The sequence below is a fragment of the Anser cygnoides genome, chromosome 2 (assembly GCF_040182565.1).
Source record: "Anser cygnoides isolate HZ-2024a breed goose chromosome 2, Taihu_goose_T2T_genome, whole genome shotgun sequence".
NCBI classification, from domain to species: Eukaryota; Metazoa; Chordata; class Aves; order Anseriformes; family Anatidae; genus Anser; species Anser cygnoides.
Window position 1 is genome coordinate 33,079,968 of NC_089874.1, and position 18,663 is coordinate 33,098,630.

At 38.7% G+C, this 18,663-nt stretch overlaps 1 protein-coding gene across 5 annotated transcripts; it reads right to left on the minus strand.

Moving 5' to 3' along the window:
• Positions 1-17,871, minus strand: TMEM196 (transmembrane protein 196). 5 transcript variants are annotated; one of them, XM_048068398.2, is made up of 5 exons: positions 17,308-17,871; positions 7,260-7,316; positions 5,168-5,422; positions 3,250-3,323; positions 1-870 (listed from the first exon to the last, which is right to left on the minus strand). In XM_048068398.2, the coding sequence occupies exons 1-5, from the start codon at positions 17,464-17,466 to the stop codon at positions 864-866; spliced, it is 552 nt and encodes a 183-aa protein (XP_047924355.1). In that variant the 5' UTR covers positions 17,467-17,871; the 3' UTR covers positions 1-863. The 5 variants fall into 5 exon arrangements, with proteins under 5 accessions (XP_047924355.1, XP_013027263.1, XP_013027266.1 ...); XM_013171809.3 differs by having other exon boundaries at positions 17,302-17,871; XM_013171812.3 differs by having other exon boundaries at positions 17,320-17,867.
• Positions 17,872-18,663: the final 792 nt, after the last annotated feature.

Below are 18,663 nucleotides of genomic sequence, written 5' to 3' on the forward strand. Positions count from 1 at the left end.
TTACTGTTTTGGATTTCATTTTATTTGTCATCTTTTATGAACAAATTACGAAATATACTTCATTCACAAATTGGAAATATTTACAATTTCTTTACAACAAGGCATTGTTGAGGTTTTGATTTATGGCGTTCTTAGAGCATTCTGTCTTTCAAAACAAAGACATTGGTGTTTTCAGCACGCTGTTCATTTACACTCTGCATATGAAATGGGAACATTTTGGAGGAGTAATTTGCACTGTTTTTTAATACAATCTACTGGGAAAACTGAGGCTGGATGCATTTGCAATGTGGGGAGGAGGCCTGTGCAGATGCATTGCTGGTACCATGCCACATGATCTGAAGCCATCATATTACATCAGATGCTGTTAACTGGGGAGGACAAGAAGATTGCCCTGAGCCATCCTTCCTCTGCCCTCTTCCATTCTCTTCAGGAATCCTGTGACTGGGCTAAATGTGGTCCAATTGTCCAGTTGAATTATTTCATTATTTTTTTCTGTTTTTTGAGTCTTCATGAGAAGAGTCTCGAGAAGTCCATTTCAAATACTATCACAATTCTGAAAAGTTATTCAGACCAAAAAAAAAAAAAAAAGAATAGCCAGGAAGTGAATAAATATTGTATATCCGCAAAATGTTTAGAAGACAAATTCTGAACATTTCTAAAAGGGAAATGCAACTGTGCTGTTCTGCAGTTGTGACTGGAGCCATAAAAGCTAAGATACTTCCATTTTCTCAATCTCTTGGAGTCAATTTTCTTTTTCCTGAAGAAAATTCTAAAACCACTTCATTCCATGGAACTTTAAAAAATCATTTAGTATACGCTTCCATTATAAATCAGATGTGGGCCACCATTGCTTAGGTTGTCTGTCATTTCCTGTAACAAGAATAGAAAACATTGATTAAAACTACAATTAATTTATGATGTTTGAAATTTAGTTAGCTAAGGTTGTAATACCTAACAAACTGAATGTTTTATATTCAGAAAAATGTTACATTTTTTATTCGGCTTGTTAAATGTCACTGTAAAAGAAAGGAACCACATTTTTTCCTACATAAATTAAGTACATTTGAAAGCTGCTAGACTCATTGACACTGATTGAGTTGGACATTACTCTCAGACCACGTATACAGCATTGATGGCATCTGTGCGAGTTTTGTGATGTTGTCCTTTAAAGTGCCTCAACTCAAACTTGTGTAGTAATCTACAAAGGAAAAAGATGGTAATTAAGTCTTCATTTCTGTTCAACCCTTTTTCCCATGCTGACATACTACAGACAGATGCCATTTGATGCTGGCTGGGACAGCCTTTGGCATGAAGGTCTAGATCCAAATAGGATTTAAGGGCTTTGACGCCTGAGTGGAGACTGCTTGCCTTGGGGTGGGACTGATTTTGGTTTTCCCTTAATATGCCAGACTACAATTTTAGCAGTTCAGCAGTTGCTGCTCAAGTGGCAGATGAGTCATCCCAAAGTAAGCTGACCTGCTCATGAGTCAGAATCCTAAGGCACCTAAAACAAGATTTATTTGGAGTTAGATTTTCTAAATCTCAGATTGCAGTCCAAACAATGCCTACTTAGCAGCTGTCTAAGCCTGCAGATGACTACATTCATTAAGCACTTCTCTGACCTTCAAGGCTGCAAAGCCATGTGGAGTTTATGTTCAGAACTGCCTAATTTTAAGCAGTTCTAAGCTTTATTTATTTATTTATTTATCCCTCACTAAATTGAATCAGGATGCAAAAATAAAGTGATCTGCTGCTTATGTCCAACGACAGATCCCAAAGAACATCCGACTATGCCAAGAGGAATAGGCATGCATAAAAATGCAGTTTTGGCTATTTTTAAAATTCAGATAGATGAGGTAGAGTTGCCACTGTTATGCTAGTTCTAAAATTTTTGCTTGAGAACCAATAGCACTTTTCTGAATGGGAAGATTAAAATTAACCTCTTCTTCCTCATAGGTACAGTTGGAGGAAATGTTGAAGAAAAGGGATGTGGTTTTCACCATTCTTGTGGAAGTTTCTATGAAGAAAGTAAAGCAAGATTCACTGGGTTAAAAAGACAGGGAAAGACAGAAAGAAAAACCCTAACTCTATAGTATCATGGCTGAGATACCTGGTAAAGAGAAGGAAATTATAGGGCCTGGTCTTTATTTGCAGTCTTCCCCTTTCTCACTTCCCCTTTTTAATCCACAATATTTCATTTATACATAGCTAGGGACACAGAGACCAAAACTCTGAGTTTCACATTAAGTAGAAGCATTGGTGCCTCCTCTCTCAGGTCTTACCAGATACATTTTAAAATAGATCACAGAACTTAATTGTTCCCTTCACTTTTTTCTGAAAGAAGGGATGTGCTGTTCTTCTCTACAAAGTAAGCTTAGGACCATCAAACCAAATAGACTTGCCAATCAATAATCTGTAACAAAGCACAAGCTTCAAAGAAAAGAAGGCGTGTAAACTTTATGAGCATTTTCTATCACCCAACTCTTCATCTGGCAGGTGATGGTGCTGGATGCTTTCACATGGTGTTTTATTCTCCTCATGAACTGAAGAGGAAACTGATGCATGCCTAACACTGGACTTGGGATTCCTGTCTGGAGACTGCCTGCTTTGAAGCAAGGCACTGCAGCTGCCAGTTTGTAGGTGCCTAAATCCTTTGTGGGTTCTAAGCTGAAGGTATTGGTCAGTTGGGAAAGGGAACAATAATACCAAAACCATGTAATATTAACTCTCAATTAGCCACAAGTAAAATATACTGCTCTGTCAGAAGGCAAGCCAGGAGTGAGTGACAAAGTGCATGTTTCCTTTTGTCGCTTTTACCACTTGAATCCTCCGAAGACATTAACTGTTAGAATACCATCTTAATATCAGAAAATATTGAAAACCATTTATTTTCCCCAATATTTCTATCCTCAAAAATAAAAGTACTAACAAATTAAAAAAAAAAATGTTGCTGAATTCAAGAAATGAAGGAGCACACAGGTTAGAAGCAGAGTGAGTTAATGGTGGCAACATCCAAACCGGAGCATTTGGATGTCTGTAACTAGGGTGAATATTTTAAATACTCAACTTACTTCCAAATTGCAGCATTCACCACGTAGAATTATGTCACCACCTGGAAGCACTGTTCCTGACTCAGAGAGATGTCACAGCATCAGCCAACTTTGATTAGCTGAAGCTATGGCTTCCTCTTAGAGGCGGCACTTCCTGAAGTGACATAACAACATGGTAGCTCCCTAGTGTTCAGCGTACCTTGGAGGTAACTCTGGTGTCGGGGGAACCACCGGGCAGCTGGGCAGGTCGGTTATTTCAATACCCCTCAATCTCTAATATAAATATAACAATTATACAATAAATATAGCACAAATAAATGCACATGCAGTACATGTCTATATTACTGTATATCAGTATAAATATACAAAATAGTCTTATATATAAAACACTTTACAACTATTTTTATAAATTAGGGCTTAATTTGACATAACTTTTTAAGTTGTTAAGTTGCCTTCATTATTTTTTAAGGGCATGCCTTGAGCATGCACTCAGACCCGCCAGCAGCAGGCGGTCCTACAGGCTGTAGGTCTGAGAAGTCCCAGATCAGGTCATCTATGCATGCATACTTGATCCTACAACACACATGCAGTGAGTCCACCAGTGGTGCTCATCCCGCATTCGCTAAGCATGTGCAATAACGTTGCTCTGCACATGCTTCATGGCCCTTCACCCAAGATAGATGGGCATCTGGCAGTCCTCACAGCTAAGTGTGCAAAACCTCAACAGGCAAAGAAATGGGGCAGTGATCTACTGCTATGTATGGTCATCTCCTGCCCAAAGTGACAGGGTTGGCATTTGCTTGCATTTTGAAGGATTTTTCTTGCCAAGCCATTTCTTTTGTCTGTACATTTTTCTCTCATATGGGCTTCATCTTGTTGAGGCAAGAGCCTCTTTGAAAGGCAGGATCTAGCCTACCATCTGCAAGACCATCTGCAAGGCCTATGTAGCTCATCAGAATTATGCTTTGTTTTAAAATGAGAGGGAGAAATTTATTTTTTGACTAGATTTTATGTTACTGTTGTAACCTATACTAAATAAGTTTTAAAAATGTGTTTCAAACATTTTCTAAAGTGAATTCATTCTATATTTCTGCTTGTCTCATTCCATTTAAAAAAATAAAATAGAGAATAGTGACAAGTAATTTTTACATAATGGACAATTAGTTGCTCTATTGTATTTTATTGGGGAATCTGAAAACATTCTACAATCTGAATAAATTAATCCTTTCTCTGCTTTTCAGAGGTCTCAGTAATTGAACTTAACTGTAATGTAAACTGGCACATGGCAGTTTAGATGGGCAGTCTGCATGACATTTGTTCACTTCTCTAGTTATTTCTCAAATGAAAAACACTGGATGCTAAACCAAAATGTAAAGAACAGGGTGTCAGTAAATATTTTACTCCTTGAAAATTAATCACATCCCTATCTCCCAAGAAGCTGATTTCAATAATTTTATTTATTTATTTATTTATTGTCCCTATGTGCTTAACTTTGAGATCTTAAGTTTCAGCACTAAGCATGGACTGAGACACCATGGTAAGCATCATTTTAACAGAGAAAGGAAATAAATGCTCAGTGCTGCTGCAGATCAGACCGGTTTCATTTACATGCCTAAATATGTCTTAGGTGCTTAGGTTTAGTCTTCTAGGTTTTCGAGCTGTGGCTTTTGTGTTTAAATAACCTACTTTATAAGCTGAGTACTTGGGAGAGGAAGAAATTGATTAAATCCTGGAAGCATGCAATGATGTTGTTACAGAAAGCATTCTGTGTTTTTTCACAGTATAATACATGATAATCCATATTAATAAGGTTTCCAATTATTTATGAAGTGCTATATTTAGCAACTAAACCCCTTGATAGCTGTACAATGGAATTATGTTGAAAATGGATGTACTTCATTGAAATGGATGTACTGCAAATATACAGTACCTAAAAATAGCCCCATATAACGCAATACAATAAAGCTCACACAGAATGGCAGCGTTTCATTTCCCAGAAACTCTTTCTCATATATAACTAAAAATTGAATACACCCATTGCCAGTTGTATACATTAAGACATACAGTAGCTTTTTTTTAAAGGGAAGCAGAACAAATAAGAAAGACACACAACTCACTTTTTCTGCCATTTCATGGGAGTGATGCAATGAATGTTCTCTTTCTGAGAACATTCGCCTTTGTTCATAGCTGGCTAGCCGACAAGTGAGCCATGAAGAAAGGGTGCAACCACCAATTCCAATGCATGCAAGAGACATGGAGGCAAGATGCAATGAATAGAGAGCAGATGACTTCTTTGTCAGAGCACGAAGAAATTGAAAATTTAAAATTCCTCCGATTAGTCCACAGATGCAACAGGCAGAAAAAAGTATCATCTGTCAGGAAAGACAAGAGAGGTTATGTCACAGTAACATTTCTCAGAGACAGATTCATTCATATAAAAAATGAGACTAACCATAACTCAGTACTTTGACAGCATCACAGATTGCAATGAACTTCACTGACATTCATTTTTTAACTCCCACAGGTCCCACAGAACTCCAAGGGAATACAATACCCTCTGGTGTCCAAGAGTTAAGATTGATGTTGCATGTAAGATAAAGTTACGTAGAATTAGTTGCCTGTGTTAAAAACTAGACAATGTAAGGACTACTAGGACAAATCTTCTGATTTCCAGCATTTAATTCAAAACAACAACATGACAGTGTGTCATAATTTTCTATTGGGCGGTTTCTCACTAATTCTCAGGAGTGAATGCCTCATGTATTTACAGTGAGTTTCTCTTGCTTTGTGTAACAACCGACTGTGCCTCTTGTTCAGTTCTAGTTTGTTCAGTCTGATAGCAGATTGGAGGCTTCCTACAGCTTTTGTGGGTCTTCAAACATGCTGAAGGTGAGTGTGCTGGACAAAGAAGCAACAAAAACAACCAGAAATCTATGCAGCTTTACAGAAGGTCAGTGTGGACTACATTTTTTTTGCTTACTTTTTATTATTATTATTATTATTATATTTAATGTGGTTAAAATGTTTCTGGAAACTTTACGAGGAAGTGAAACAGGCTGCAATTAACAAGACATGTTTAAAGACCTCATCGCTTTAATCACAAAGATGCCATCTCTGGTTCAGGATGTCCTTGAGCCACAAATCACATGAGGCTGAAAGACCTTATTGCTAAATGATTGCCTTATTCACTTCCCTAGATGCTGCTGATCTGTCAGACATTCATCTAGATGGACCTTTGATGTGACTCAGTATGGTTTTGTATATATGCTTCTGTTGTAGAAACAATTTATGGAGCCTCATAGACCACTTCTGTACACAGCTGAGATGAGAATTTTGTCAGCGAAGTGGCATTCACTCTGTATTCTGCAGTCCACTAGGAAGTCACTATTGCATGAGACCAGCAGAACAGACAGCTTTTAGAAATGGAGTATGGTCTATATCCTTTAAGAAATGAGACCATAATTGTAACAGGGTTTAGGGTAACTCATTAATATTTAAAAATAATTATAAGAGAGAGATGTTGATTCCCTTCACACTTACACTTATTTTACATGGCTTACATTTGTACATGGCAGGATAACCAAGCTGACCGAGAATTAAAGCCAGACATTATAACTTACAATAAGATCAAGTCTTTACCATAAAGACAAAAGTTCTGCAGTGATTTGTGTTGCAATCACACCATTTTGCTGTAGTCAGAAAAATGACTATACTTCTTGCTCTTAGAAGAAACAGAAGATATCCATCATCATTTTAAAACTGTCTTTTTCATTATTCTGATTGTAAAAAGAACCATGAACAGTGAACAATATCTAAAATCAAACTTGGTCAGCAACCTCACTGAGTTGGTAGCCCAGTCATGCCACACTTTAAAGAAATGGTTTCCTGAAGGAAAGAAGATACAGTCCACTGCTGAGGATCTCTTTCTTGACTTGTCATCGATTTATGTGAAGAGGTTTTCCATCCAGACAGAGATAAATTTGGATATATGGCTTAAATTGGCATGACCTAAATAGGGCATTTCAGAACTGCTTTTTGTTGCTTGATGAACGCAAAGTGCTGATTGTTTTCTTTGGACTGCTGGCTTGCAATATTTAGTGATTTTTTAGCAGAAACACTTGGACACAGTATGTCCTAAGTAAAGTGTTCAACTTAGACAAGTATGCCTTTCAAATACTTATGTGTTATAAATGTATTGGAAAAACTTACAACAAGTCCAGATTTTTTTTTGGCGCACAATATTCCACATATGCCACAAAGCAGAAACTGAAAAGGAAAAACAAACAAACAATTATTTCATCGTTAAGGTCTCAAGTTTAAATCCTGTTGTGTTGCTTTAGTGGTGACCACAATAGTAGACTAGGCAATGGTTATAGTTGTTGTCAGCATTTTTATTACAAACCTTATGACTCAGGAAGTTATAACTCAGCCATAAACTTATACAAGAAGAAACTGGATTGGGAAGACAGACTGAGGATGATTAGTCATAAAAATAGAAAAAAAAAAGTAGAGAAAGAAAGCAGGCCTACTTTTAAGCTGCTTGAGTAAACAAAATATGAAAAAAACAATCGTGCCAGATGTCTTTATACTTTTTTTTTTTTATAATTTATTTTCTTAGAAAATAAGTTTAGTAAAGTAGTAATCAGTGATCCAAATCCTACTTCATCTACTTTCAAGCCTACCTAATGCCCTGATCCTGCAGTGGGAGCCACTGAGGGATTGTGTATGGACCGTTGTCCTCAAAACAGTGGAACTCAAGGCAAGAATGCAGGTTAGTTAGCTCCGTGGATGCAAATGTAAATACCATGTACATCTGTTGATGTGGCTACAATGAACATGCAGGAAAAAAACTGTTTCAGAGTCTGGATAGCCCACTCTGCAAGAGATAGTGTGAAGTGATCTGTCCTTTTTCATGTAGTTCCCTTTCACAAACTGATCTGACAGTTGTGACATCAAGTATTAGGCAAAAAGTGATTAAAAAACAAAACAAAACAAAACATACAACCCCATACCAGCTCTTATGGATAAAACTTAATGTGTTGTAGTGACCTGTGTCAAAGATGTTTTCTGATGTCTCTATTTCCTCATACAAGTTCAACGAGGGAAACATTGAACAGCCCCTGAGAGAGCAGTCATGGTAGGAACTACACTAGTTGTATGCAAGCAATAAGGCCCTCTCCAGGTGTTTGCAATACTGTCAAAAAGTTCCTTCAATACCTCATAAACTCCATTGTTAAGAAAACTATGCTACTTATTTTCAGTAAAGCTGAAAACCCGACACCCCTACTGGGAAATAATTTTGTAGTTTTAAAACTGGATTTTTCCACATCCTTTTTGCACTGAGGTGGTGTTTCTAGTAAAAAGCTTTAGCTGACCTTGATTTAGGATTAAGTCACAGAACAGGCCTGGCTATTACATAAGAGAAAAAAAAATAAGCAGTTTCTCAGTATCTTTCAGGGTCCCTATGATATATTACATACGTACGTCATTTGCTTACCAGAACTTTGCAACTTCAGTATCCCAGTTGAGGAGCTGCTTTACTACATAGTTTATCTCCCTTCAGCCAAAGTTGTTCATGCATGTAGCTAGGCATAAGCCTTGAGATGTATTTTTACTCTGAGTTAGGCCATTGAATCAGTTCCCCACAGTTAATATAGTTTCATTTTGTACATTATTTACCTCTATACTAAGCATGGGATGTGAATTTAATACCAATCTAATCATGTAAAGGGCTGGGTCATGGCAGTGAATAGCTCAGGACATGCACTGCACAGCTGGTAATTGCTACTAGAGCTCACCAGTTGGAATAATAATAATAAAATCAAATGAACAAGAAGGGCTCCCTCTGCCCCTTTCCCACAGGTAGAGAAGATTTCAGCTAATAACTATCACACCTGCTTTGTATGTTATTACTCAAGCTTTCTGTGAAGTTTTAATATTTCACTCCCAATTCTGTCCTTGCGGATTGGCTTCAAGTCAAGCCATGGTTTTCATACGCAGTGCTTTCCATTTTTCAACATTCATGCAGAAACCTCAAAAAAATTATTTATTCAGAACATCACTGTAATTAAGTTTTATTCAGTCAGTCTTGATAAAGCAGACTAATAATATCATTTCTCTCTATAGTGATTGAATAGGATTAAAAGGAAAAAATGTATAAAGAAAATCTTATGAGTTATAGAAAGTTTATGTAAAGGATCTGGAAGATACCATCAAAAGCAGTTTCAACTTGTAACAAGTGTACCTTAACTAGATTAAAAATAAAATGTACATTTCCAAAGATGTGTTTCTGATAAATTACCTTCAGAACTAAAAGAATAGGTCACTCACTTTTAAAAAAAAAAAAAGAAATGCTCTAATTCTGCTCCTGTTAAAATAGATTGATTTTTTATCATTGATTTCAATTGGAGAAGACTTTCTATTTCCATTGTACAGTCTATTCTATCCAGAAGGTAAAAGTAGGGCAGCCTGTGATGAACATGTTATATTGGTCTTGCACATGACCAAAGGAGCAACAAGGAAATTACAGGTTCCCTTAGCATTAGAACCCACCCATGTGGGCAGTTCTACTATTCTTTATTGTTTTTCAAGGACAGGACATACAATCTTCCAAATCACCATTATACAGTGCCAAATGCTTATGTTACCAAGGATATTTTCCTGTTGAAAGCCAAAGAATAGTGAATAAGCTGATCTGCAAGACCTAAGATACTGACTTCCATAGAGTAAGGAGTGACCTTGTTACTCCATAGACGTTAAAGTATTGGAAGGGACTACCTGGAGTAATATTTTATTGCATCAGGGTCTGTGTTTTCTGTACATCTCTGCATATCTACTCTCTCTCTCTCTTTCTCTCTCTCTCCACACACAGGAAATAAGGTGCCCTGTAGTTAAATAACTCAACAGAGACCTCAGACAAATTGAATTTTCCTGGTTCTTACACATTGTTCTCTGTGAGCTTGCAAAGGATATGCCAAATTTTTATAATTCATATGACTACAAGACAAGAAAGTTGTAAAACTGAATGCACTACTATTCATGAAGGTCCTAAAAATCTTGGAAGAAAAACATTTGGGCAGTATCAAAGGGTCAGTATTATTTGTTTTTGTTTGAGATACCAGTGTGTCACACTCACACAGAAAAGGCTTGTCCAAAAAACTGTATGGTTATTTATTTATGACAGCGGGCATTTTGCTATTAAAGCCAATGGATGAATTTGAACCAGTGTTAGGAAACTAAACCTCACGCCATGCTTTGAAAATGCTTCTCTCTCTCTTCTAAGGCTGTAGAAAATTCTGATCCACTGGAAACAATGGAAACATGCTTTATGAAGAGAATATTAGCATTACTTGAGGCATGAGGACACTGCTCATGCAGAGTTGCCTTATCCAGGCTTCTCAATATACAGACCTCTAGAAGGGCTGTGAAGTCAGTGGGACATTATGTGATTGACTCTGATCATTGCTTTTTGATAGATCAGCTAGTGGCTCAGGATTTTAATGAATTTATTTATTTATTTATTTATTGGTAGTGCTATAGTAATTTTCTATAACGTTTCTGGGGTTCCAAAGTTATGGCCAACAGTAGTGAAAAGTAGATAGGAGAAGCTACAATCACTTTTTGTACCAGTAATTTCCTGGGTTCTGGTTTATCTTTTAATTTTGAGTTCTTCTCTTTATAATACTGCCAATTGGAACACAGCCATCAGGGGCTCTGCTGTCTTGCCACTCCCTGTCTATTTTTGGCTATCTTGAAAGACTTCATCATGTCAATATACTGTTACTATTTAAACTTGACTTTTAACAGTTGAGCTACTTTTGGCTTCATTTTACCCATGACTAACTAATACTGTCATGCTGAGGAATCACTCCTTTTTGGATAACCATTGGTTATACTCCATTGATTTTTACTAATCTCTTGGACTCTTTATAGTAAAATTTTCTAACTATATCAAACCTGAAGTAAATTAAGGCAAACACTCTTACATTAAATACAGTAAATCAGGAGTGGAAAAGAAATATACCACTGAAGATTGAAGACCAAATGTTCAAGTGTTCACAACTTATGCTGAGAATAAGGCTAGAACATTTCATGAAGGATAAGCTAAATGAATAAGCCCTCCAAAATGCCCTAGAAGTTAGAGAGGGACTTGTTGAAGCTATGTTTCACTGTTAGATTTTTTATTTTTTTTTCTTTTGTGATTATGATTCATCAGAAAATTCATAAGAAGCTAAAAGATCAACATCTCACTTAAAAAAAAAACTACATAGATCACTATTTGCAAGCAATTCCTATTTTTTTCTGAGGTAACTTTTGGTTGCAGACATAGTCATACCTCCTATGATACATGTTATTTCATGTCAAGACTATCACAGAGAGGCAGGAACTGAATATATCATCTGATAATAGAGAGGAACAGAATCTCTCTTGGATGATTGGTTAAAAAAAAAATATAAAGAAAAATGTTACAAAGCACAAAAGCCTCTTAGACTGCTTTTGAAACTCAGTGGACTGTGAGTGCCTTTGTCCCCCTTCCAGGAAGATTTTCCAGGAAACTAGCAGAGTCAAAGTCCTCCTGTTACTGTGAGTGTGATTGCAACGTGATGCATTAGTGTCTATTTGCCTGTGGACCCTTTGCCATTCACACTGTGTCTGTGCCTGCCTTTGTTCAATATGCACATTTGAAAATCTCTCTTTTGGCCTGTTGAACTTTGGAATAAAGAATCAAAGACCTCCCAGAAAAGGAGAATGTTTATTTTGAGCCTGCTTTAATTTTTTATATTAAATACGGTCTTGAAACAAAACCTCAGATCCAAACACCCAGAAATTTTGGTAAGGAGGCTGAAATCTCAATTTAGATTCAAGTTTTGTGGTTTGGATCCATCCCTATTTCATATTTGCTGAAACAGAAGACTTGGCTTCATTCACTTTCTCCTGGAAAAAAAGAGGACTTTCTTAATTGTACTGAAAAAAAAAATAAAAATAATCAGTTTCAGTTGTATTTGCAGGGAGCCAAAGATTTGTTGGTTTCCATCATGCAGAAGAAAATGAACTGTTTTTATGCTGTATATTAAACCTAGGAAATCTTTTTTTTTTTTTTTTTTAAGGAGGTAAAAAGGCAAAAGTAGTAGTGTAATTCCCTTGAGAAAATGAAAACTCTCTATGGGAACTCTTTCTGGAGAGACTGATGAAAATGTTAGAGAAAACCTGTTGAATGTAAGGACAATTTGATCGCCAGTTTTTGTTCATGACAAAGAAACTCAGAGTAAACCCATTGTATATAGAGCCCTCCAGCATTCCAGGTCATCCATATGTATCTGATGAAATAGAGGAAGGGAAATTATTCCAAATCTGAGTTGGATTAGTGTTTCCTTTCATCTGTTTCTAGGCCTTCAAAGACACTTTAAAAATGGGAAGTGCTTTTCAGAAGAACTTGTGGAAATTTAGAAGTGGGTCTCTGGACCTGAATGTCTACCTGCCATTAGTGATTCACAAAACCCCTGGCTATCTGGAAAAACACTCAACTTCTCAGCACAAAAGAAGAATATTTATTTACTTGTTTAGGATTTACTTTAGAATAAAAAGCAGTAAATAATGTTTAATTATGCTATTTTGTATTAAATACTTAGAGCATGCTTCTTGCTTGCTTCTTGAAAACTAACAAATTAAGAATAATTTGCAATAGGTGAACTAGAGTCTTAACAAAACATTTTAACATATGCTTAAGTCAATCTATATTCAGCAGATTCTCTTAAATCTGGCACTAGTCAGGCACTAGAAGTCTGCTTGAACAGGCCAGCTTGAAGAACGGCATGTGCTTCTGGAAGGTCTGAATGATAAAGAAAACCTGCTGAAAGACTCCTGAGCTCTAGTGAATTGTCCTGGTTCCACACAAGGCAAGCAGCTGCCACACTTGGTACATCCTCCCTCGTGTATATGTACGGAACGCTCTCCAGTTTCTACCGAGCTCACTGACAGTGCTGAAATTAATTTCATTAGGAGCAGGAGCCAGTCAGAAATATGGCCAGTTTGATGAAAATTCAATGCACATGTTAAAATAAAGTAGGATCACATCTGCATTTTGTCTGCATGCTGAACAATAATGTGTTTTTTTTTTGTGTGTGTTCATTTGAAAAAATAGTTTGACTGTTCTTTTCCAAAAGAAACTTGGCAGCAGTAAAAACTAGATGTAAAAAAATGAATGTTTTAAAATTTTAGGCCACCAACATTGATTTAACTGTCCAAAATAATACTCTTGCTCTGGGATAGTTCCCTACTGACTGAACCTTAAGATTTCCCTTCAAGCACTGTATTAAAAAAAAAAAAAAAGTAATTGAAATCAAGTATTTCAAGTGACAACTTGGAGCATATTTCTGTAGCCAAACTATAAATGCTGATTTTTCATGGGCAGGAAGAATTCCATAGTGCTACAGTCACAAATCATGGGAATAGTAACTCTGCCCCTACAGACAGACAGACAGATAAACTTCCAGAGAATGCACATCAGTTAAACACATTTAGATATTTGTCTTTACAAGGGAAGAGACTATCATTCTTGAGGGGCATAGCCAGAAGTGAATCATCAGGTATTTCTCTTCTAAGTGAAAATAGATGGCATATTTGACTAAGATGTGGCTTTTGTCTCATTCTCTTTCTTTCTTGTTGTGAGAGAGTCTTGTTTATAGCAATAGTTTATTCACCACTGCAGAATAAATGAGAACTAGAGCCATATACATATGTGTGTGTAAATGTATAGACACTAATCATAGTGACTAATATGTTCCAAATATAAATGGGAAAGTATGTGGCCATTGAAAAAATATCAGTGAATATGTTTTGAAAGATTATGTTCTGATTTTTTCTTTGTACAAAAGCCTTTCCAATGGATGGCTGTCATTCCTGCTGTGTTGGTGATAGTGGTTCAACACGCTCATGCGCTAGATCATTTCTATGGTACGTCACATAATTGAATTGGAACAATAGATTTCAGAACTATATCTCAGTTTCTGGTTACAGAAATCTGGGAGACACTGAATATAGTCTGTGGAGTAGATCATGTCAATGCAATCATAACAAAACATAAAGAAAATCCAGAAAGCAACAACACATCCATCTTAAGATTTTTTTGAGTTATATATCATTTTTTAACTTAGTAGCCATGGAAATTTTTTAAAAGATGGCATATGATGTAAAAGAAATCAGTCAGTTGTCTCCACATGTTCTAGATAATTTAAGAAGTCATTCTCACCTTCAGCTGTTTTCTTTTGGCTACTTTTTAAACAAATCTTAGCATCTTAATCTAGCTCAAATCCAATGAGAAGAACAAATGTTTCCCATTTCCATGCATTTTTGATGTAGACATTCTCTAGACTTTCAATTTCTTCACTGTTGTCTACTCCACTTTCCCTGGCTTGCTAATGTATAATGCAGAGCATGCAATGATCAGAGCACTTCAGCCCATGCTTAACTTCACTTGTATCTCTAATCCCATGGGTGGGATTCACATCCTTAAAGTTAGTTATGCTAGTAAATTATCTGGCTGAAAGGAGAAAATGGAAAAAAAAAAAAAAAGGAAAACAAGGAAAACTCTTAAAAAGAAAGCTAACATATCAAATAGAAGCCATCGTAGGAAGGCAAGTATAGCAGATAGAATGTGCATGATTTTAAGATTCCGAAATGTTAGGAATCCAGGTTAGGGTTTCCATGGTGATGCTATCTTCATCTATTTCCTTACGAACTTGGGCCTCTGCTGAGTTCCACCCACTTAAGTAAAGAGTAAAATAGGGTCAAAAGTTTTTAGAATCTTTCCAAGTAAATTACTAGAGGAGACATGACACTGTTCAACTTAACTACAGTGTTTTGCATCCTAACATGTCAAAGAAGCAGTTATTCCTTTATTTTCTTTTCCTCATTGTTTATTTCTCAAGGGGAAACTTTGATTCAAGAAAGTGAATCAGATATATATCTGATATATATACATATCAGATATATCATACATATATATATACATATAGTGCATACATATTGTTTAATACAGCCAGCATGAGCTCAGTGTAGGATCCAGTGGGCAGAAAGGTGGATTATGCTATTTCCACAGCATCACAATTCTGAGGATTGTGCAAACAAATCTTTCTCCAATCATTTTAATTTGGACACAGTTATTCATGGCCCTAAACATCCCTGGAGAAAGGTAGGTCTGTGGCCCTTTTCTTATCCTGTCTTAACTGCCAGTTCTCTAGACAGAAGAACACAACCTTACAGACAGTTTGAACTGCTGGAGTGGTACAAAAAGGATGGCACAATGGTGATGAATTTGATCAAAGTTCAACACAAAGTAAGTAAACCTTTATAATGGTGTCACCCCAGTCTGCGCAGTGCTTTGATTTCTCATTTCCTCAACTACATGAAAAATAAGATACGTGCTTTCACTGTACAGTTTTTGTGTGTCCTCTCTCTGCCTACCCAGTGTGCTGTTGTTTGCTCAGTTTCTAACAGCTGATGCCTGCCTCTGCTGACTCTGGCTGTGGGCATCCTCCACCCACCTGTTACACATTCAAACAAGTCCCTTCAGTTTCCTTTCCATGACTCTGCACACACATATGGGGAGAATTTCCTATAAACATCTGCAAAATCACTTCATTGTCCTCTGTCTTACTCCTCTCTAAAACTCTACCTACAGACAGCTCGAAATCAGCCAGACTGCTGGTGTGTTAATGCAACCACCTGTTACACCAATCAATTTTGCTTTGCTGTTTCTTTATCTCCTTTAATCCTGCATCTGTCTCTTGCTTTGCTTGTAAAGTCCTTGAAACCAACATCTAATGTAATAGGATCTTAATCTGTGACTAGCATAAACTATGTGAGGTAACAGAAACCATAAAAAAGAATGAAGCAGTTGTGCAGGAAATGTGCATCGTCATGAAATGGGATCAGCTGTGATTGCATTGTCACAAAATGCAATCACTGCATAAAAATCAGATCGCACTGACTGGTCAGGATTCTCTGACTTCACTGAAGCCCAGGATATTACCCTCTGTCATTAAATCCTCGGATAGACACATGTTTTAAAGTAATCTTTTTTCTTCATCAGCAATGATCAGAAACCTCCTTTGAACTGATTTTGATAACAACATTATCTGCTGGCCAGTGTCCTATATTATCGTGTCTTCATTCTCCTATCTCGCCTACCTGTTCTGCAGTGCAGAATCATGTGTTTATGTACTGCTACAGATATTTATGACTGTTGTCAATAATTAATAACTATTGGCAGTGAGAATATTACATGAAGCACTTTGTCAGAATGAATCTGTAAATTACAGGAGTTATGCTGATGAATAACCATGAGTTTGTTGCATTAACATCTTATCTCAAGCAATACAAACAATGCTTTTAGAAATATTGCTGTTCGATCCAAGCTGGCCAAAACAGCTTTGGAGTTCAAAAATGCCCACTCATGTTTAGGTTGAATATTCGATTTTTCCTACTCTTTGTTTCATAAATATAAATAACCATTTGGAGGAAAATGCTTCCTAGAAACATGTTTATCTCAAACTGAAAAAAATAAAGGTTTTTGAGAAGTGAGAAATGCTCACTGATATGGACATGCTTCTGCTGTGTTATGAACCTGTTCCTTCTATTAACCCATTATTGGTGTTGTTTTTTTTATTATTTTATTTTTATTATTATTATTCATTTTGCTAGAAGCTCAGGATGCCCAGATCATTAGAACATTTCTTTCATTTTCTTGCCCATTTTCTCTTTTGCTTTTTTCCTCCAAAGGCTCAGAGCTCAGCTGACAAAGCCTTGACATTCATTATTTTAAAACACCTTTTGACAGTCTAGTCATAAGGGACAGGGCTGTTCTTTTTTAAAAACAGAGCTCCTAGTCGACTGAAAGATTACAAGCTATGGCCCAGGCTCCTTAATGCTGGAAGCATTCGAGGCATCGGGCTTCCCCAGGTGTGAGAAGGGGTTCACGGAAAGTTCAATCGTTTACAGCAAAATCAAAACAAGGTAAAAAGCGAGCAAGAAGGGTGTCCCCCCTATCCCGACACACACACCCGGCTCTCCCCCCAGCCCCACGAGCATGCAGACTCTTCCCCATGCACATCGGCGATGGACCCGGCGCGGCTCCCGGCGCAGCATGCACACGCGGAGGGGAAGGCAGGGGAAGGGAGGGAGGGGAGGGTGCGTTCGCACGGTCTGATCATCACCGTAAAGAGTTAAAGAGAGAGTGAAATGGCTAACGTACACACACCCCGCTCCATACCGGAGAAGAGTCTCCCAGCTGAGGTTTATGCTCTGTGAGGACCAGGCTGAAACTGACCGCCCCCACGGCCACGCTGGACACCCCTAACCCTATCTCCAGCACGGAGAGCACCAGGAGGCTCCCGATGATCTGGCTGCTGGTGCACATCCTCCCTCGGTCATCCTTCCTTCGCGATCAGCCGGCGAAACCGCGCATCCTCCTTCTCCTCCGCCGCTCCGGCGGCCCTAAAGTCGCCCCCCAAACTTTTCTTCCTTCGCCGGCAGCGGGGGCGGAGCGGCGCATCCGCGGCCGCCGGGGGATGCCGAGGGGCGGCGGGGCAGCCCCGGCCCCGCGCAGCAACGCGCAGCGAGCCCGGCAACGAGCTCAGGAACGAGCCCGGCGGCGGCGCGGAGCTCTCCAAGGTGCCGGGCCGGCGGCGGGCACGGGGACAGGGCGCCGCCGGCGGCCGGCTGGGCAGCGCGGCGGTACGCAGCACCGCGCCGCTCAGGGGCTGCGCCTCCTCCAGAAGAGTCGACCTTGGCTCATCGCCTCCTGCGCTCTCATTGAAATGACCTCACTGGGATTTTTTTTTTTATTCCCTTTTTTTTTTTTTTTAACCTCCCCCCCTCCTCCCCCTCCTCCCTTTTCCCGGGTTGAGGGGTGTGGGTGCCCACCCCGGCGATATTTATGTATGAATATGGACCCAATGTACGGGCGAGGCGCTACGGCAGCCCCGCCCCAGTGCCACAAGGCACGGCACCTGCCTCCCGTCCTGCCCCCGGCACCCCGCACACCTCCTCCGCCCCGAGCCCACTGGGCTGCGGTGGGAAGCGGGGTGGCCCCAGGCAGCGTGTCCCTAAAAAGTAAGCCCCCTCCATGGGGTGTGCACAGGCCTCCCTCCTCCCAGGCTCTGCTGTCAGGATACAGAGGAGGTCTATCTTCCCTTTGTATTAGCACAAGGGCTGGAGGCTGGCAGGTCTTAGCCCTGCAAAACTCTCGGTTCTCTTCCAAAGCACTGCTGCCAAATTAGGCAACATCTGTAGCCAGTCCTGTGACTCTGACAACGGCCAGAACTGTGTCGGTCCTAATGCAAATGACCAGCAAAGCAAAATGCAGCAAGAGATCCTGAGCCACTTCTTGAGCCATCCTGGATTCCTTGGTATCAATCTTTATTTCTGCTGCTCGGGTTCAGGGAATGCTTTGCCACTCTGCTGTTTTAAAACCCAGATGTGCTGCACAACATGGGAACACATTACAGTGATTCTGGAACCTTGGCTCTCCTAAATATTGATAACCAACCTGCAAACTGTTAGCCTTAACAGGGCAAAAGTGCTGCTTAAACAATTCTGTCCCCAAAGCACCAAC

Excerpts from the sequence above, each read along its gene's own strand:
- TMEM196 (XM_013171809.3), bottom strand. The coding sequence starts at position 17,466 with ATGTGCACCAGCAGCCAGATCATCGGGAGCCTCCTGGTGCTCTCCGTG. Across the intron at positions 7,317-17,301 it reads CGGTATGGAGCGGGGTGTGT|TTTCTGCTTTGTGGCATATG; the intron begins GTACGTTAGCCA and ends TTTCCTTTTCAG. Across the intron at positions 5,423-7,259 it reads AAAAAAAATCTGGACTTGTT|ATGATACTTTTTTCTGCCTG; the intron begins GTAAGTTTTTCC and ends CTTTCCTGACAG.